The sequence below is a fragment of the Bombina bombina genome, chromosome 3, assembly GCF_027579735.1.
Source record: "Bombina bombina isolate aBomBom1 chromosome 3, aBomBom1.pri, whole genome shotgun sequence".
In the NCBI taxonomy this organism is placed as follows: Eukaryota; Metazoa; Chordata; class Amphibia; order Anura; family Bombinatoridae; genus Bombina; species Bombina bombina.
In genome coordinates, this window is record NC_069501.1 from 377,573,240 (window position 1) to 377,595,346 (window position 22,107).

At 37.0% G+C, this 22,107-nt stretch overlaps 1 protein-coding gene across 4 annotated transcripts in view; it reads left to right on the top strand.

Moving 5' to 3' along the window:
• LOC128653313 (EF-hand calcium-binding domain-containing protein 4B) overlaps window positions 1-22,107 on the top strand; it is a 216,855-nt gene that overhangs the window by 142,427 nt on the left and 52,321 nt on the right. For 2 of the 4 annotated variants that reach the window (XM_053706522.1, XM_053706525.1), the window contains exons 9-10: window positions 2,205-2,250; window positions 4,974-5,089. In XM_053706522.1, the coding sequence (XP_053562497.1) occupies window positions 2,205-2,250; window positions 4,974-5,089 (162 nt within the window). The remainder of the gene's footprint in view (window positions 1-2,204; window positions 2,251-4,973; window positions 5,090-22,107) is intronic. The other 2 variants (XM_053706523.1, XM_053706524.1) reach the window with 2 other exon arrangements.

Sequence of the window (22,107 nt, forward strand, 5' to 3'; positions counted from 1 at the left end):
AATTGAGAGCAATTCTCAATGCTCTAACAGTGTGGCCTCAACTGAGTTTACTCCGGTTTATCAGATTTCAATCAGACAACATGACTTCCGTGGCATATATCAGCCACCATGGTGGAATTTGGAGCTTGTTAGCTATGAAGGAGGTGACTCACATTCTTCAGCGTGTAGAGTCTCACAGTTGTCATCTCTCTGCCATTTATATCCCAGGGGTGGACAACTGGGAAGTGGATTATCTAAGCAGGCAGACGTTTCATCCAGGGGAATGGGCTCTCCATCTGGAAGTTTTCTCAATGTTAATCCTGGAACTCATGGGGAGTTCCAGAGCTGGATTTGATGGCATCTTATCTAAATGCCAAGCTTCCAAAATACGGAGCAAGATCAAGAGATCCTCAAGCAGATCTGGTAGACACCCTGGCAGTGCCATGGGATTTCAGTCTAATTTATCTGTTTCCTCCGGTTGCCCTTCTTCCTCGGGTGATAGCTTGTATCAAACAGGAGCAGGCTTTGGTGATTCTAATAGCTCCAGCGTGGCCTCACAGAACTTGGTTTGCGGTCCAAGTGAAGATGTCATAATTTCCTCCATGGAAATTGTCTCTGAGGAAGGATCTTCTACTTCAGGGTCCCTTCCTCCATCCGAATGTAGTGTTCCTGAAGCTGACTGTTTGGAGATTGAATGCTTAGTCTTGTCCAGACAAGGTTTTTCTGTGAAGATTATTGAGACTACAATTCAGGCTCGTAAGCCTGTTACTCACAAGATTTATTATAAGCTATGGCGTAAATACCTTCATTGGTGTGGATCTAGGGTTTTTTCTTGGAGTCAGGTGAGAATTCCCCATATTCTGTCCTTTCTTCAGGGGGGACTGGAGAAGGGTTTATCAGTCATTACCCTAAAGGGTCAGATTTCGGCTCTGTCGATTCTTCTGCAGAAGCGTCTGTCAATTTTGCCAGCTGTTCAATCTTTTGTCCAGGCTTTGTTTAGATTCAGGCCTGTGTTTAGGTCAATTGCTCCTCCTTGGAGTCTTAATCTGGTTTTTAAAGTTCTGCAGCAGGCTCCATTTGAGCCTATGCATTCTGTTTATATTAATTTATTGTCCTGGAAGGTTTTGTTTCTGCTGGCAATTTTCCCTGCTTGAAGAGTTTCAGAGCTTTCAGCTCTAGAGTGTGATTCTCTTTATCTTATTCTTTATGCGGATAAGGCAGTTCTCCGTACTAAATTAGGATTTTTACCTAAGGTGGTTTTGGAATGGAATATTAACCAAGAGATTATTGTTCCTTCATTTTGTCCAAATCCTTCCTCTAAGAAGGAGCAGTTGTTGCACAATCTGGATGTTATGTGTGCTTTGAAGTTCTATTTACAGCCTACGAAAGATTTTCGGCAATCTTCTGCTCTTTTTGTTGTCTTTTCTAGTAAATGGAGGGGTCAGAAGGCCACTTCTTCTACTCTCTCCTTCTGATTGAGAAGTGTTATGCGATTAGCTTATGAGACAACTGGACAGCAGCCTCCAGAGAAAATGAAGGTCACTCCACTAGGGCTGTCGCTTCCTCTTGGGCCTATAAAAATTTGCAAGGCAGCCCCTTGGTTATAAGTGCATATTTTTTCCAACTTTTCCAAATTTTGTGTTTTTGCCTCAGCTGAGGCTTCTTTTTGGGAGGAAAGTACTTCAAGCCGTAGTGCCGTAGTGCCTTGTGTATCCCTCCCTTCCATTCTGTGGACTCTAGATTTGGTATGGTTCCCAGTAGTGGGATTTGTGGACTCTCCATGCCATTGAAAAGCAAAACAATTTATGCTTACCTGATAAATTATTTTCTTCCCTGGCATGGAGAGTTCACGACCCTCCCTTATTTTAAGATGGCTTTTTAGTCATTTTTCTAAACCTCAGGCACCTCTATACCCTTTGTGTCTTCTTCTCTTTCCTTAATTACTTGGCTGAATGACTGGGGATTGTGGGTAGTGGGAGCATACTTGAAGCTTTGCTAGGGTGTTCTTTGCCTCCACCTGGTGGCCAGGAGTTGAATTCCCACTAGTAATTGAATGGATTTGTGGACTCCCCATGCAAGGAAAGAAAATAATTTATCAGGTAAATATAAATTATGTTATTTTCCCACAACACTGATGGATTGGAATAAGGTAGAGGTTTACAGAATTAAGATGATTCTTTCAGATTCAATTTACATTTATGACTGTAATCTTTTTTTTCTTTAAGGGAGAAGAACGATATTGATGAGCTTATATTAATTCCAAGTTCACAGGTAGTATTCATTGAGAAACAATAATATTATTTATCATTGCATGCATTGAATGTTGCATTTTATTTGTATGTATTTATGATGGGAAGGTTAATAACTACTGTGTAAGTTCACAGTTACCTTACCTGGATATACTCAAGCTGCTTGGTCCTTCAGAGCTACAAACTGAAACCATTGTGAAGCCAGATTATAATGCATTCATGCTAACAAATAACTGTTTTAACAATGATATCTTGTAGCTTCTTACAACTAAGATCTATAAGGAAAAAAAGCCATGGAGACTTAAAGAGAGTGATTTGTGCATGGCCGAAAAATTTGTTTCTGTTCAGTTCGGATCGATTCGGATGTTTTTGAATTTCGGTTCGGATCGATTCGAATTCGGAAAAATTAGAATGAATTTGTTTCGGATTCATTCGGATTCGAATAAATTCGGCTGGATTTGGTTCTTGTTTATTTCATGATTTAGACATAGCATACACTTTTAAACAACTTTCCAACGTACTTATATTATTTAATTTTCTTCCTTCTCTTGTTATCCTTTGATGAAGGTTTACCTAGGTAAAAGCTCAGGAGCAGCAAAGAAACTAGGTTCTAGCTGCTGATTGGTGGCTGGATATATATGCCTATTGTCATTGGCTCACACCATGTGTTCAGTTAGAAACCAGTAGTGCATTGCTGCTCTTTCAACAAATGATACCAAGAGAATGAAACAAATTAGATAATAGAAGTAAATTAGAAAGTTGTTTAAAATTGTATTCTCTATCTTAATCATGAAATACATTTTTTGGGTTTCATGTCTCTTTAAAGGGCCATGATAACCAAATGTTGAAACACTTGAAAGTGATGCAGCATAGCTATAAAAAGTTGACTAGAAAATATCACCTGAACATCTCTATGAAAAAAAGAAAAATATTCACACCCCATTGAAAAGGACTTTAAGCAGCAAATCAGTATGTCTGTCCCTATTCAGTTAAAGGGAGTTTACTATTAAATCTCATGAGATTTAAACCTAATGTAAAGTTGAATGAATAAGTGCCTGGCTTTTAAAAATACTATTAAAAACAGGGGCACTTTCATTCATTAAACTTTAAATTACAGCATTTTTTTAAATACTTAACTTTTTCTTTAGGAAACCCAGACCGGCGATCCTTCACCCGCAGCTCCTCTGTACTTAGCATAATGATGACAACAAAACCAGCTTCCTCCAATCGTTGCATGGCCTCATGAGATGGACGCTCTCGGGTGCACACCATGATTGGAAGAAGCCGGTTTCGTCATTGCTGAGGTAAGTACAGTAAAGCTGTAGGCGGAATATCGCCGGTCTGGGTTTCCTAAAGAAAAAGGTAAGTATTTTGAAAAAAAAAAACGGCAATGTAAAGTTTAATGAATAGTATTTTTAAAACCGGGCACTCATTCATTCAACTTTACATTCACTTTAAGTGAAATTTCATGAGGTCACAGTAAAAGAGTTCATGACCTCAGCACTGCTGATACTGATTGGCTGCTGTTCATTTCTTCCTTCTTTTTTTTACCTGCAACTGGGCAGTAACTGAAATAACTTTTTACACAGCACTTACTCTGGTGAGCTGAGGAAATTGTGAGGTAAAATATCTATTTTTTTTTACATAGAGATTCTCAGGTGATATTTTCCTGCATCACTTTCAAGTGATTTAGCATATGAGTATTATGTCCCTTTAAGGAATTGCAATATATTCTGTTGCAAAGTTTGAATTTATATCATAATATGATACAAACTTACTGAAATAGTTGTTGAGTTACAACTGACCATACTTTACACAAAGCCTTGAAGTTAATGTGTCACTTTTTAGCATTACTGGGTGCTGCTTTGTTAAACCAAGCAAGCTGCCTGTTTTAGAGAAGCCCTTTTCTCTCAAATGAAGGCAACTTTTGAGACATTGAAAGAACAACTGATTCTAAAATGAATACATTGAGCACATTGAAAACTCCCCTAACAAATGGAAGCCCAGCAAGTTTAGTGAATCCAGACTACTGTGTGAAATGTAATTTGTTGTTGTTGTCTGTCCTAGTTTGATGGTTGCTTTGTAGGGGTTATTGTTCATGGTTTAGCAAAAATAAATGTATGTAAACAACTTTCCTATTTACATCTGTCATGAAATTTGCCTAATTCTGATGGTATCCTTTGTTGAAAAGCATACCTAGTAGGTCTAAAAAGCAGCAATGCACTACTGGGAGCTAGCTGAACACATTGTGTGAGCCAATGACAAGAGTCATATATGTGCAGCCAACAATATCTAGCTAGGTCCCACTAGTGCATTTTGTTTCTTAGTCTTCTTAGGTATGCTTTTAAGCAAAGAATTTCAAGAGAACAAAGCATATTTGATATTAAAAGTAAATTGGAAAGTTGTTTAAAACGCTATATGAATCATGAAAGTTTAATTTTGACTTTACTGTGACTTTAAATATACTTGGATAAGTAATCTTACATATCTTAACATGCTAAAAAAAAAGCTACTAATGGAAATTCTGATTAGAATGTGCGTGTCTTATAAATTCCATACAGTATGATAATTGGATAAATAGTCATTGTGTGAACCTTGTCGGATGAATAATGCTATAGACTGACTCATCTGACCATGAGATTCACGTGCTATTGAACAAGCACATTTAACTGAGTAGATTCAGTCTATTTCAGTGTGCTAAAAGCCTATAGAAGTACAAAAGTCTACAAACAGTCAATAACATAGTACTACAAGATTTTTTTTCAGGAACTGCCTCACAACAATAAAAGTAAAGAGGCGGAAGACAACACTATTGAAGAAGTCACTGATACACAAGTGCATGACCAAGGACCAGAGGAAAAGTAAGCCCTGCAGTTATTTGTTCTATTCAACTGGAGAAGTGAGGAGACAGACAGTTGTACTCTATGACATACCCAGACATTAAAATGTCTTTTGTTTAAGGCAGGTCAGGCTTAGGCAGTTTCTATAACAAAGGTTTGATGTGTGACTAAGAACAAGTTCTCTAGGTATGGTGGGAAGGGCGGCATACATAAGGATTGTCTTGTGGGCAGCTATACATTGTGCTTTTCAGGTAACTATAGTAAGATCACAACATCCGTCTGATGTCACTTTATTGTAATTTTATTGGTTCTCCTCTGCCCCTTTAACCAAATGTCATAAAAGGTTAAACAATAAGCTGAAAAACCTGCTTTATGAAGATCCTGCAGTAGGAGGCCAGGGAGGGAATTGATTTTGGGGTTTTAGAAATCTCAGGATATGAGTCATAAAGGAAAGTGCTGTGCAATAGTAAAAACAAAGTATACTTAACACAATGAAACACTGTGACAAAAAATAATTTAAACATTTTTTCATAAACCTTATTGAGAATTTTCAGATATATACAGTAATATTACAAACATACAAGTTTTAAAAGTCATATTTGTTAAAGAGAAACACAATTTAACATCTCCATTGGAAAACTCAATTGTGAGCTGCTGGTGCAATGCTGAATACGGAGAGCGTATTGCTCTCCGCATTCAGCGAGGTCTTGTGGACCTGATCCGCACTGTCGGATCAGGTCCGCAAGACCTTTCTTACATAGGCCTCGATGTGCGCTCTTGCTATATTCACTCAGCCCTGTGAAAGTTAGACAGTTTCTCATTGGAGGCAGAGGAAACAGGTGTTGTCTGCTTCCTTTCTACTAAAAAAAAAAAAGTTATAGGGAGCAGGATGCAGGGCTAAGGGACACTTTTATTTACCCTGAAAACAGGGTGTCTCACTAAGTAGCATATATTGCATTTTCATATGGGAAAGAGATGCATACAATTACAAAAGTGCACAATAAATTGCAAAACTAATAATTGAACCATTCACACAAAAATATGTAGAAAAAAATGTATTGTTAACATGCATCAAAATCAAATTCTTCACCAAAAATAGCTTTTTATCAAAAAAGCAAAAATTGTATGTAAATTACACAGGAATAAATCGTATTAAATATGCATAGCATAAATCATAATTTAAGTACACTGGATGTGCAAAAAACACAAACAGGTAGATTACAAGTTATGCGCGCTAGAGGGTTTTTAACGAATGCAACAAAAGTTGCTTTATTTCACCATCCATAGCGCTGCCATTACAAGTTTTGAAACAGCCACCTTGTGTGTGCGATATGGCTGCATTAACCTCCATACCGCAAAAAATACAAGCACTGTTTTGACGTGCTCGTGCACGCTTTCCCCATAGACATCAATGGGGAGAAAGTGTCAGAAAAAAAACTAACACCTGCGATCGTGAAATGAAAAGCTCCGTAATGCAGCCCCATTGATATCTATGGGGAAAAAAAAGTTACGTTTAAACCTAACACCCTAACATAAACCCCACGTCTAAACACCCCTAATCTGCTGCCCCTGACATCGCTGACACCTAGATAATGTTATTAATCCCTAATATGCGGCTCCCAATATAGCAGCCACTAAAATAAATCTATTAACCCCTAATCTGCCGATCCCGATATCACCGCCACTATACTAAAGTTATTAGCCCCTATTCCCCCAAACCCCAAATCGCCCACACTATAATAAATCTATTAACCCCTATTCTGCCGCTCCCCGACATCGCCGCCACTAAATAAAGCTATTAACCCCTAAACCTCTGGCCTCCCACATCACTACCACTAAATAAACCTATTAACCCTTAAACCGCCAGCCCCCCCATCGCAACAACCAAAATTAAACTATTAACCCATAAACCTAACGCTAACCGTAACCTTAAACCTAACACCCCCTAATTTAACATAATTAAAATAGAGCTAAATTAAAGTTACAATTATTAACTAAATAATACCTATTTAAAACTAAATACATACTTACCTGGGAAATAAAATATTCTGATTGGCTGATCGGAACAGCCAATAGAATGCAAGCTCAATCTGATTGGCTGATTGGATCAGCCAATCGTATTGAACTTGATTCTGATTGGCTGATTCCATCAGCCAATCAGAATATTCCTACCTTAATTCCGATTGGCTGATAGAATCCTATCAGCCAATCGGAATTCGAGGGACGCCATCTTGGATGACGTCATTTAAAGGAACCGTCATTCGTCGTTCAGTCGTCGGCCAGGATGGATGTTCCGCGTCGGAGGTCTTCAGGATGCTGCCGCTCCGCTCCAGATGGATGTCGATAGAAGACGCCGCCTGGATGAAGACTTCAATCGGATGGAAGACCTCTTCTGCCCCGCTTGGATGAAGACTTCAATCGGATGGAAGACCTCTTCTGCCCCGCTTGGATGAAGACTTCTACCGGATCATGGACATCTTCAGCCCCCCGCTTGGGCTTGGATCAGGACATCGGAGGAGCTCTTCTGGACCGATCGGTGAACCTGGTATGGTGAAGACAAGGTAGGAAGATCTTCAGGGGCTTAGTGTTAGGTTTATTTAAGGGGGGTTTGGGTTAGATTAGGGGTATGTTGGTGGTGGGTTGTAATGTTGGGGGGGGGTATTGTATGTTTTTTTTTACAGGCAAAAGAGCTGAACTTCTTGGGGCATGCCCCGCAAAGGGCCCTGTTCAGGGCTGGTAAGGTAAAAGAGCTTTTAACTTTAGTAATTTAGAATAGGGTAGGGCATTTTTTATTTTGGGGGGCTTTGTTATTTTATTAGGGGGCTTAGAGTAGGTGTAATTAGTTTAAAATTGTTGTAATATTTTTCTTATGTTTGTAAATATTTTTTTATTTTTTGTAACTTAGTTCTTTTTTATTTTTTGTACTTTAGTTAGTTTATTTCATTGTAGTTATTTGTAGATATTGTATTTAATTAATGTATTGATAGTGTAGTGTTAGGTTTAATTGTAGGTAATTGTAGGTATTTTATTTAATTAATTTAATGATAGTATAGTGTTAGGTTTAATTGTAACTTAGGTTAGGATTTATTTTACAGGTAATTTTGTAATTATTTTAACTAGGTAACTATTAGATAGTTCTTAACTATTTAATAGCTATTGTACCTGGTTAAAATAATTACAAAGTTGCCTGTAAAATAAAAATTAATCCTAAAATAGCTACAATGTAATTATAATTTATATTGTAGCTATATTAGGGTTTATTTTACAGGTAAGTATTTAGCTTTAAATAGGAATAATTTATTTAATAAGAGTTAATTAATTTCGTTAGATTAAAATTATATTTAATTTAGGGGGGTGTTAGTGTTAGGGTTAGACTTAGCTTTAGGGGTTAATACATTTATTAGAATAGCGGTGAGCTCCGGTCGGCAGATTAGGGGTTAATAATTGAAATTAGGTGTCGGCGATGTTAGGGAGGGCAGATTAGGGGTTAATACTATTTATTATAGGGTTAGTGAGGCGGATTAGGGGTTAATAACTTTATTATAGTAGCGGTGCGGTCCGCTCGGCAGATTAGGGGTTAATAAGTGTAGGCAGGAGGAGGCGACGTTGAGGGGGGCAGATTAGGGGTTAATAAATATAATATAGGGGTCGGCGGTGTTAGGGGCAGCAGATTAGGGGTACATAGCTATAATGTAGGTGGCGGCGCTTTGCGGTCGGCAGATTAGGGGTTAATTATTGTAGGTAGCTGGCGGCGACGTTGTAGGCGGCAGTTTAGGGGTTAATAAATATAATACAGGGGTCGGCGGTGTTAGGGGCAGCAGATTAGGGGTACATAAGTATAACGTAGGTGGCGGTCGGCAGATTAGGGGTTAAAAAATTGAATCGAGTGGCGGCGATGTGGGGGGACCTCGGTTTAGGGGTACATAGGTAGTTTATGGGTGTTAGTGTACTTTAGAGTACAGTAGTTAGGAGCTTTATAAACCGGCGTTAGCCCAGAAAGCTCTTAAAGGGCCATTATGCACTCAAAAAAATATGGGCTAATTAAATAAAGCATTAAAAGAAAATAAAGTTTTAAATTAACATGTATTATCAATTTTGCTGCTTAAGGTCCTAAAAATGATGTTAAAGTTTAAAGTCCTCTGACTTCATGAGAATACGTTTGTAGTACCCAGTAGCTGCAGAACAAGGCTTTTTTCCACACTCCCTAACTTGTGTTTAGAAAGCCCTCTTGCTGGAGCGGTCTCTGTAATGTGCTTTGTGTGCAGTAATATGTTGAAAGGCAGAAACGATGTAGATATACACAGAAGCTGAAGAATTCCACTTCCCTTTCCCTCTCCGGTTACCACAGATCTCCTCCAGTCTCTGCACACTCTAATTAAATGCCGTGGTAACCGGGAGGGGGGAGGGAAGTGGATTTCCTGCAGCGTTAGAACGGACTGTGTGAAATCAGCAGATGCAGATATACACAGAAGCTACTAAACTCAGCAGCATATTTTCCCTTCTGTCCATTCTAACGCTGCAGGAATTCCACTTCCCTCCCCCCTCTCGGTTACCACGGCATTTATAAGGGTGTGCAGAGACTAGAGGAGATCTGTGGTAACCGGAGGGGGAAAGGGAAGTGGAATTCTTCAGCTTCTGTGTATATCTACATAGTTTCTGCCTTTCAACATATTACTGCACACAAAGCACATTACAGAGACCGCTCCAGCAGGAGGGCTTTCTAAACACAAGTTAGGGACTGTGGAAAAAAGCCTTGTTCTGCAGCTACTGGGTACTACAAACGTATTCTCATGAAGTCAGAGGACTTTAAACTTTAACATCATTTTTAGGACCTTAAGCAGTAAAATTGATAATACATGTTAATTTAAAACTTTATTTTCTTTTAATGCTTTATTTAATTAGTCAATATTTTTTTGAGTGCATAATGGCCCTTTAACTACTGACTTTTTTCTGCGGCTGGAGTTTTGTCGTTAGAATTCTAACACTCACTTCAGACACGACTCTAAATACCGGAGTTAGAAAAATCCCATTGAAAAGATAGGATACGCAATTGACGTAAGGGGATCTGCGGTATGGAAAAGTCGCGGCTGAAAAGTGAGCGTTAGACCCTTTTTTGAGTGACTCCAAATACCGGAGTTAGCCTAAAACCAGCGTTAGGAGCTTCTATCTCTGGTTTTCACGGCTAACGCCAAACTCCAAATCTAGGCCTAAGTTAGCTACAATATAACTAATAGCTATATTGTAGCTAGCTTAGGTTTTATTTTTATTTCACAGGTAAGTTTGTATTTATTTTAACTAGGTAGACTAGTTAGTAAATAGTTATTAACTATTTACTAACTATCTAGTTAAAATAAATACAAACTTACCTGTGAATTAAAACCTAAGCTGCCTTACACTAAAATCTAACATTACAAACAAAAAAAACTACCATTACAAAAAATAAAAAACACTAAAATTACAAAAAATAAAAAACACTAAAATTGCAAAGAATAAAAAAACATTCCGTTTAAAAAAAAATAAAAAATTATCCAAAACAATAAAAATTATTCCTATTCTAATACCCTGTTTAAAAAAAAAATGCCACCCCAAAATAAAAAAGCCTGATCTATAATAAACTACCAAGGGCCCTTAAAAGGGCTTTTGTGGGCCCTTAAAAGGGCCTTTTGTAGGGCATTTCCCTAAAGATAACAGCTCTTTTCCTACAATAGAAAAACAAGCACCCCCTAACAGTATACAAACCCCACCCCCCAAACCCACAAAATAAAAATAAAGTAAAACCTAATCTATCCATTGCCCTGAAAAGGGCATTTGTATGGGCATTGCCCTTATAAGGGCATTCAGCTCTTTGTCCTGCCCTTAAAAGGGCATTCAGCTCTTTTATGAAATGTCCAACCCCTAATCTAAAAATAAAAAACCACCCCAAAGCTAAAAAAAAATTACACAAAATAACAAACTAATTATCCAAAATAATAAAAATTATTCCTATTCTAATGCCCATTTTTTAAAAAAATAAAAAATAAAAAAATTGCCCTAAATATATCAGCTCTTTTTCTAAAAACAATACAAAGACCCACTAACATTATAAACCTCCATCCCCCCAACCCACAAAATAAAAAAACTATCTAAAAGGGCATTTGTATGGGCATTGCCCTGAAAATGGCATTCAGCTCTTTTGCTGCTCTTAAAAGGGCATTCAGCTCTTTTAAGAGTGCCACCCTAATCTAAAAAAAAAAACCACCCCAAAAAAACTTAAAAAACCTAATAATAACCCCTCTTTAGGTATTCACAGTTGAAGTCCCACTTGAACGATCTTCATCCCGGTGACTCCATCTACATGCAGGGGGCATCTTCATCCAGGCGGCTCCATCTTCATCCATCGTGGGACCGGCATCTCCTTCATCCCTGCGGAGGCGGAGCAGCGATGCGCGGAGGCGGAGGTCCAGGCCGAAGTCCAGGAGGAGGTCCAGGTGGAGGTCCATCGATCCGACGTGGAGGTCCTCTACATGTGATTGTCCGCCGCACACTGAGGATTGAAATGCAAGGTACCCCTTTTATACTGGGGGTACCATTGCATTTCTATTGGCTGAAAAATTTGAATCCGTCAATAGGAATTAGGGCTGCTAAAATCCTTTTGGCTTTTTTAAACTTTTTTGGGTGCTTTTGTTTTTAGTTTAGGGTTTGGGCTTTTCTTAAAAGAGCTAAATGCCATTTTAAGAGCAATGCCCGTACAAATGCCCTAAAGAGTAATGGGCAGCTTAGGTTTTTTTTAGAGTTAGTTTTTTTATTTTGGGGGGTTGGTTGGGTGGTGGGTTTTACTGTTGGGGGGTCTTTGTATTTTTTTTACAGATAAAAGAGCTGTTTAACTTAGGGCAATGCCCTACAAAAGGCCCTTTTAAGGAATATTGGTAGTTTATTGTAGGCTAGGTTTTTTTTATTTTGGGTGGGCTTTTTTATTTTTATAGGGCTATTAGATTAGGTGTAATTCTTTTCAATTTTTGATAATTTAGTTTGGTAATTTTTGTAAATTAGTGTTTGTTATTTTTGTAATTTAGTCTTTTTTATTTTTTGTAATTCGATACTTTGTAATTTTTATAGCAGTGTTAGTATTTTTTAATGTGTATTTTAGTTTTTTTAAATGGTAGTTAGTTTAATTTTAGTTTAATAGTAATATTAGTTTAATAAATAGTTTAAACTTAGTTTTTCTAATTTGACAGGTAAGTTTTAATTTAATTTAAGATAAGGAAATTGTAATTTTAATCTAAAGTTAGGGGGCGTTAGGGTTTACTTTTTTAAATTAGTTTATTGTGATGTGGGGGGCTTTTGTTTTAGGGGTTAATAGTTTAAATTAGATTATTGCAATGTGGGGGGCTTTTTCGGTTTAGAGGTTAATAGGTTTATTATAGTGGCGGCGGCTGCGGGGAGCAGCAGAATAGGGGTTAATAAGTGGGGCCGATGTGGGCAGACAACAGATTAGGGGTTAATAATATTTAAATAGTGTTTGCGATGCAGGAGGGCAGCGGTTTAGGGGTTAATAACTTTATTATAGTGGTGACGATGTCGGGGAGCGGCGGAATAGGGGTTAATAAATTATATTAGTGGCGGCAATGTTGGGAGCGGCAGATTAGGGGTTAATAAATTTAATATAGTGTTTGCAATGTGGGAGGCCCTCGGGGTTAATAGGTAGTTTATGGGTGTTTAGTGTACTTTGTAACACTTTAGTTATGAGTTTTATGTAACAGTTTTGTAGCGTAAAACTCATAACTCCTGCTCCCAGATGGCGGTACAGATCTTGTTGGTATAGGCTGGAACGCAAGCTTTTTAGCCTCACCGTAAAACTCGTAATGGCTGCGCTATGGAAGTCCCATGAAAAAAACATAATTTTTACAAGTGCGGGACTAACATTGCGTTACAGGCTAAAAGGCTTGTGGTACAGCTATACCGACAAGACTTTTAATGGCTGCGTTGCTGTTTTAAAACTGAAATGACCATTTTTTTCAGCGTTAAAAGACAAACGCGCAATCTACCTGAAAGAAATGAGTAGTTATAAGTACATTTTTTTCTCAGATCTCAGCATAATTCTATAACATTTGCGCACTACAATTCTCACTGCGAGTTTTCACCAAAATACACAAAACTCTAATTATTCTGAAAGGAAAACCTATGCATATGAACATTACAGGCGCTTTTAAGGTGTAGTGCACTGAAAACATTGTAATGTGATTTGTATTAAGTGTAATATTCAAGTTTTAAAACATTTCCCCCTCTGTACTCCCCCTCCATTGCAAACTTTTATATAGCAGAGAGTTCTCATTATTTGCATGGGAGACATCTTGTCACTTGCAGGGACAGCCATCTTTTTATAGAATTCCATGAGGGCTACCCCTGCTAGTGTTGCTGTAGAAAAACACGTCTAGACCGGGAATTTTATAGAATTGGCCCTTAAGTGAGAGAAAATAGGGGTTATTTTTCACTATATTAGTCTGTTACCTTATGGAAATATCTTAAATACATTACCCTTCCCTATATTACACAAACAGGGACATTTTACTTGAATAGGTTTGTGTCTCTTTACTTTTTATGTTCAAAAGATGATATACCTGCAAATTAATGGATTATATTCAAATGAAATACTGAGACACATATAGAAATGATAAATGCCATATTCTATATGTGTTCTGTAATGGTCATGCGCATATAATCTGTCTGTAACATAGAAGAGTCAGTTTTGTAAGCAGATAAGTAACAGAAAGCCTATTAAGGGCCAGATTACGAGTGGCACTGGCATGTTAATAGTTACGTTAAAAGTAAATGCAATCGCTTGGGTGCAATCCTGATTTACACTAGAATGATTACCTCATCATCAGAGCTCTGGTTAATTGTTTTGCGAAACAAAAAAGTTTCACAAAACACATCAAAAAGACTTTACAAAGTACAGTTACACTCACAATAACACTATCTAATAAAAAAGTGCTTTAGCATTGAGATACATACATATACATCTCTAATGCTGTATATGTCTGTGTATATATATGTATATATATATATATATATATATATATATATATATATATATATATATACAGTATATTGTATATATATTATAAATATATATATGTCTATTTATGTAATATCCGCAATATCGGATTATGTCCACTCGCACATTAATAAATAGGCCCCTTTATGTTACTTGTCACATGATGCAGGGGGAGTGGAAATACCCATAACTGAAATTTGGCAGAATAAAATCTACTACTCATTTAAAGTTCAGACTAAGGGGCCGATTTATTATGTGTCTGGCGGACATGATCCGCTGTAGCGATCATGTCCACCAGACATCGATAAATGCCAACAGCATACGCTGTCAGCATTTATCATTGCACAAGCAGTTCTGGTGAACTGCTTGTGCAATGCCGCCCTCTGCAGATTCATGGCCGATCGGCTGCTAGCAGGGGGTATCAATCAACCCGATCGTATGTGATCGGGTGGATTGCTGTCCGCCACCTCAGAGGCGGCATACGAGTTAAGGAGCAGCAGTCTTAAGACTGCTGCTCCTTAACTCCTGTTTCCGGTGAGCCTGAAGGCATTGTCTTTTTACCATGCATTTGTTGATTATGCAAATCTTATTTATTATATGAATATATGTCTGTAAATACATATATACACATATAATACATAAATACATATGTACACATATATAGACATGTATAGAGGTGCATTGGATCCTTATGCAGTTAAGTAGATATAAACATGTAAAAAACCATATTTATGCAATATTCATTTTTAATAAAAAAAAAAATATATATATATATATATATATATATATATATATATATATATATATACTGTATATATATATATATATATATATATATATATATATATATCGTACAAAAGTAGAAAGCACTCACCGGGTCTTCACAAATAAATATTCAATTTATTAAATCATAGCAGTGAGGTTTCAGGATATTATCCCTGCCTTCAGTCCATATAAAATAACAATACACATACCTTACTCCTTTATACCATCACGACAACACCTCTACCGCAAAACCGGAAGTGCCCCAGCATCCTAGCCGCACCATATAGCTGTGCCGCAAGCCTTTTAGCCTGTAACGCAACCTCAGTTCCGCACTCAAAAAAATGAAGTTTTTGCATGGGATTTCCTTAGTGCTTTTCAATTGTGGATGTGGGAAACAGCACCTGTGTATTCTTGTCCTGTGGCAAAGGATTGGTCGTTTGTTTATGGACCCTGTGGAAGAAAAATAAAGTTCCAAAACTGTACACAAACAAAAAGTCCAAGCACCAAAAAAAACAGTCTCTTTTAATTCTTGTTATTATAATAAAAATAAAAATATAAGTATAACCTGGGGTCGAGGATTTCCCACTGCACTTGCACTCTTTAGAAAGGGCTGCCTCCAACACTTTTGGTGTGTGCGTTACAAATTGGTTGAAATGTCTCTAATAAGAGTATCGATTTGTTGCAGTGTACAGCAAACAGCAATCTTGTTATATAAGGTTCAAGTATCTTACCCGCTCTTGGCGGCACTTGTATTGTCGGGTCTCTCAGCGTCTCCTCTGCTTGTCGGTCCACAGGAGCCTCCTTTGAAAATCTTGGTTTCCTGTACCTCAGTTATACACAGGCTCCCTCCTCGATCAATGCAGTAACGGCTGTGACCTCTCTCTCTCCAAACTTTGTTTCTCCATCCGGTTTTTCTCTTGCTGGCGTCTCTGTGGTTTGTGGGAAATCCTTTCTCTTACCCAGGATCTGTCTGTTTTCTGTGTCCTGTGCTCACTCTAAAATCCCAAAATCGTAACCATATGTACAATGATCTAAAAAAGATCCGAATGAGGAGCACCAGGCGTTGTTGGATAAAAATAAAACTTAACTTTTATTCCAGCTCTGCGGCTTCTATTAAAACATGTCACATTTACAACACATAAAAGGATAGCGTAGCATTCTCTCGCTTACGCGTTTCGGCATCAGCCGTAGTCATAGCATGAGAATCTCACATATACCACACTCTTTTAAAATCCCTAACTCTTTCTGATTGGATCATTAAAAGTTACCTGCTAGCTACCTGATTGGTTGTTCGTTGTAAACTGTGTAACCCTCCTAGGTGTACTGAACAGCTGTGTGCTCTGTCTGAGTGCTTGTGGGATGTCTCATATTTCTATCGTATCGAGTATCATAAACATATTACTCTATTTATCTGTTACATTGTCACTTTTTCCGTATGGCTTTAATATTGCTGTCCCTTATATGTCTAGGTTTGTAAATTGAGTTTGATTTTGATCTAATATTAATCTAATGTTCTATTATTGCCTTTTGATTACTCTCATTCCATTTTAATTTACACGGACTTCATGTTGTTAACTTATTCATATATACATATTGATCTCATACGTATTATTATGTTCTGTATATCTTCATGTCTATAACCATTACATTCAGGCAGCTTATGGGCTATGTTATAACTCGCCCTCACGTTTAATGCTTGTTTAGAATATATCCATTGCAAATCTTCAGATACTTTATTAGTTCTGTTCTTTTATTCTCAAATTTTTTTTTCCCTGTGTTGCATTACTGTTCATTACATTTATCTTTGTTCAGCATGTACGTGTGTTTGTAGTTTGTTTATTTATTTAATAATTTATAATTATAATTTAGAAGTTACAGATATCTCCTTTCCATAAAGGTTAAACACATAGTTAGAACTCCTTGTTATTTTATGTGTTGTAAATGTGACATGTTTTAATAGAAGCCGCAGAGCTGGAATAAAAGTTACGTTTTATTTTTATCCAACAACGCCTGGTGCTCCTCATTCGGATATTTTTTAGATCATTGTACATATGGTGAGGAAAAATAAAGGTAATTGTATTGTATCCTGGAGGCTGGAAATCCATTTATTTCCTTAGTGCTGCCATTACAAGTTTTGCAGTGAGGCTAAAAAGCTTCCCTATAACAACACGATCCGTTCCGCAATCTGAAACCAGTAGTTATGAGTTTTACGCAACAAAACTGTAACACACAACTCATAACTAAACTGTTACAAAGTAAACTAACACCCATAAATTACCTATTAACCCCTAAACCGAGGCCCTCCCCATCGCAAACACAATTTTAAAGTTATTAACCCCTAATCTGCTGCTCCCGACATCGCCGCCACTAATAAAATTTATTAACCCCTATTCCGCCGATCCCCGACATCGTCGCCACTATACTAACATTATTAACCCCTATTCTCCCGCACCCCAACATTGCTCACACTATAATAAAGATAACCCCTATTCCACCGTTCCCCAACATCGCCGCCACTAAATAAAGTTATTAACCCCTAAACCTCTGGCCTCCCAGATCACTACCACTAAATAAACCTATTAACCCCTAAATCGCCAGCCCCCAATTGCGAAAAACTAAACTAAACTATTAATCCCTAAACCTAACACCCCAATAACTTTAAATTAAAATTAAAATATCCCTATCTTAAAATAAATAAAAACTTACCTGTGAAATTAAAAAAAACTAAGTTTAAACTATAAATTAAACTAACATAACTATTATACTAAAATGAAAATAACTATCAATTAAATACATTAAATTACTCATTAAAAAACCTAACACTACTAAAAAAATTAAATCTACAGTTACAAAAAATTAAAAATACTTAATTACAAAAAATTAAAAATACTACATTACAAAAAATAAAAAAATACTAAACTACAAAAAATAACAAACGCAATTATCCAAAATAAAAACAATTACACCTAATCTATTATTATTATTATTATTCTTTATTTATAAAGCGCCAACAGATTCCGCAGCGCTGCCACTGGGTATAAGGATAACAGTACAATGGAGAAACAATACGATAAGACAAAATTTTACAGACAAAAACAGGGGGAATTGAGGGCCCTATTCCTGTGGGAATTTACAATCTAGATATCTAATAGCCCTATCAAAATAAAAAAGCCCCCCCAAGATAAAAAAAAACCTAGCCTACAATAAACTACCAATAGCCCTTAAAAGGGCATTTTGTAGGGCATTGCCTTAAATAAATCAGCTATTTTCCCTGTAAAAAAAATACAAAGACCCCCCCAACAGTAAAACCCACCACCCAACCAACCCCCCAAAATAAAAAAATCTAAGCTAGCCATTGCCTTAAAAAGGGCATTTGTATGGGCATTGCCCTTTAAAGGGCAATCAGCTCTTTTTCTTGCCCTTAAAAGGGCATTCAGCTCTTTTAAGACAAGCCCAAACCCTAATCTAAAACCAAAACCCACCCCAAAAAAACCTTAAAATAACTTAACACTAACCCCTCTTTAGGTACTAACAGTTGCTGAAGTCCGGCTTTAACGATCTTCATCCCAGCAGCTCCATCTTCATCCAGACGGCTCCATCTTCATCCATCGAGGGGCCGGCATCTTCTTCATTCCTGCAGAGGCAGAGTGGTTGATGTGCGGAGGCGAAGGTCCATCTTCATCCAGATGGCTCCATCTTTATCCATCGAGGGACCAGCATCTTCTTCCTTCTGCGGAGGCGGAGCGGTCAATGCGCGGAGGCGGAGGTCCAGGCGAAGGTCCAAGGCGGAGATCCAGGCGGAGGTCCATCGATCCAACGTGGAGGTCCTCTTCATGCGATCATCTGCCGCACACTGAGGATTCAAATGCAAGGTACCCCTTTTATACTGGGGGTACCATTGCATTCCAATTGGCTGAAAAATTTAAATCAGCCAATAGGAATTAGAGCTGCTAAAAACCTATTGGCTGTTCAAATCAGTATTTTTTTATTTTTTTTTAATTTTAGTGTTTTTTATTTTTTGTAATGGTAGTTTTTTTTTATTTTTGTAATGTTAGTTGTTTTATTTTGTAATGTTAGGTTTTAGTGTAAGGCAGCTTAGGTTTTACTTTTATTTCACAGGTAAGTTTGTATTTATTTTAACTAGGTAGTTAGTAAATAGTTAATAACTATTTACTAACTAGTCTACCTAGTTAAAATAAATACAAACTTACCTGTGAAATAAAAACCTAAGCTAGATACAATGCAACGATTAGTTATTTTCATATATATATTCATTTTAATTTCACAGGTAAGTTTATATTTAGTTTTAAATAGGTATTATTATTTAGTTAATTGTAACTTTAATGTAGGTCTATTTTAATTATGTTATAGTTAGGGGGTGTTAGGTTTAGGGTTAGGGTTACGGTTAGGTTTAAGGTTAGGTTTAGGGGTTAATAGTTTAATTTAGGTTGTTGCAATGTTGGGGCCAGTGGTTTAGGGGTTAATAGGTTAATTTAGTGGCAGTGATGTGGGAGGTCAGAGGCGGAATAGGGGTTAATAAATTTATTTCAGTGGCAGCGATATCGGGAGCGGCAGATTAGTGGTTAATAACATTATGTAGGTGTCAGCGATGTTGGGGGCAGCAGATTAGGGGTGTTTAGACTAGGGGTTTATGTTAGGGTGTTAGGTTTAAACGTAGCTTTTTTTTCCCTTTAGACATCAATGGGGTTGCGTTACTGAGCTTTTCCTTCCGTGATCGCAGGTGTTACTTTTTTTTCTGACATTCTCTCCCCATTGATGTCTATGGGGAAAGCGTGCACGAGCACGTCAAAACACGTTACTGAGCTTTTCCTTCAGCAATCTCAGGTGTTAGTTTTTTTCTGACACTCTCTCCCTATTGATGTCTATGGGGAAAGCGTGCACGAGCACGTCAAAACAGTGCTTGTATTTTTTGCGGTATGCAGTTTAACGCAACCATATCACACGCACAAGGCAGCTTTTCAAAAACTCGTAAATGGCAGCGCTATTGACGGTGAAATAACGCAACTTTTGTTGCATTCGTTTCACACCCTCTGTAGCACAAAACTTGTAATCTACAAGAAAATTGGTTGCACAAAGCTGGGGAATGGGTAGTAAAGGCATGATCTCTCTTTTTAAACAATAACAATATTAGTGTATAATTACACTATGAACAAACTTAATAACAAGACAATGCAATAGCACATAGATTTTATTCCTGACAATTTTCAAAGTGTTATTCAATTTCCCTGCCCCTTATCATGTGAGATTTATTAGCTGATCCCTCAGGAAGAGTTCAAATAAAAATAAAGATTTAAGTAAATTGGCAAGTTTTTAATATTGCAAGCGCTATCTGAATCACAAAAGATTCATTTTCACTTTAGCATCTCTTTAATTAATAATTATAATGAACCAATGGGCCTGACATTAAACATTTCATATAATTTTGTTTAATTTTATAATATACATTTTAAATCATCACTATCCGAATATTTTGTATTTTAGCTGTTAACATTTTACATAGTGTGATTTAAGCTAAACTTGTAATTTTTGTTGCAAATTTGTAATTTTTGTTGCAGTTCACTTTTAAACACTTTTAGAAGTAAAGTTTGTGCGAATAGACTAAACAAACTATATATTGTTTTTTTCAGCAGATTCAAAATATACCATTATTATATGTGTATGTATCATCAGGTTTATAAAATAGCATGTGAAATGTGAAAAAAATGTATTTTTTACTCCTGACTAATAGTATGTCATTTTATTTTTCTAAGCTCTATCATCAAAACCTGTGTGGGAAAATTATTTGTAGTAGGAAACCTGTGTGCAATAAGCAGAAATTAAGAACATTCACTGTTTTTTCCCACTGTTTTATTGCAGGCATGTCAATTTGATAAATGATCAAAAACAGCATCTTAGAATTTACTGTACTGTTCTCAGCAATTAATCAGTTTTAGTCACCTGAGAAATTAAAATGGGGTACACAAAGCACACATTTGCAGAAAGAACACCCCTTGGTGCATCAAATGAGGGGCTACAAGTATTTCTAGCATGAACTTGGGATGCGCAGCAATTAATGGAATAAGTTGCATTGCTTAAAAATAATTCTAAGCAAAGAGCCCTGTTCCACTTATTATTACATTGTCTATTTTTGTGCTAGCAATATGTGTAGCCCCTTATTTGATGCACCAAGGGGAGTACTTTCTTAAAATGTGTACTTTATTTAAGATAATTAATTTCCCATGTTTCTAAAGCTGTCTGATTGCAGACATAGGGGCCTATCTATCAAACTCCGAACGGAGCTTGACGGCCCGTGTTTCTGGCGAGTCTTCAGACTCACCAGAAACACAAGTTATGGAGCAGCGGTCACAAAGACCGCTGCTTCATAACCCTGCCTGCCTGCTCGAGTACGATCGGGTTGATTGACACCCCTGCTGGCGGCCCATTGGCCACGAGTCTGCAGGGGGTGGCGTTGCACCAGCAGCTCTTGTGAGTTGCTGGTGCAATGCTGAATGCGGAGAGCGTATTGCTCTCCGCATTCAGCAATGTCTTGCGGACCTGATGCGCACTGTCGGAACAGGTCTGCAAGACATTTGTTAAATTGGCCTCATAACCCGGTAAAGTTGAAAGACTATTTTTTTAGACAATTTCAAGATTGTCATATCTGCAATTAAACAGTTCTAGCCACTTGGCAAATTAAAATATGGTACACAAAGCACACATTTGTAGAAAGTACACCCTTTGGCGCATCCAATGAGGGACTATATGTATATCTAGCACATCATTGATGGAATATGGTGCTTTGCATAAAAAAATATTTTATTTTTAGCAAAGAGCCATATTCTACTTATTATTACATTGTTTATTTTTGTGCTAGGAATACATATAGCCCCCATTTGATGCGCCAAAAAGTGTACTTTCCAAAAATGTGTACTTTATTTAATGTATCTTAATTTCCCAGGTGGCTACAGCTGTCTGATTGCAGACATAACCCGGTAAAGTTAAATGATTTTTTTTTTTTTATATTCTCTACAAAATAAATAGATATTTTTAAAGGAATTGTCACTAGAAAATATATAATTTTATTGCAAAAAATAAGCTTCCTTGCAAAAAAAAAATACAAAAGTTTTGAAAGATGGAGAGAGCTGCGTAAAGAGTGTGTTTTACTCATCTTCCACGCACGCTAAAAGACTGATTATATAAAAAAAAAATTATTATAATTTTTTTATATAAACTAGCATTC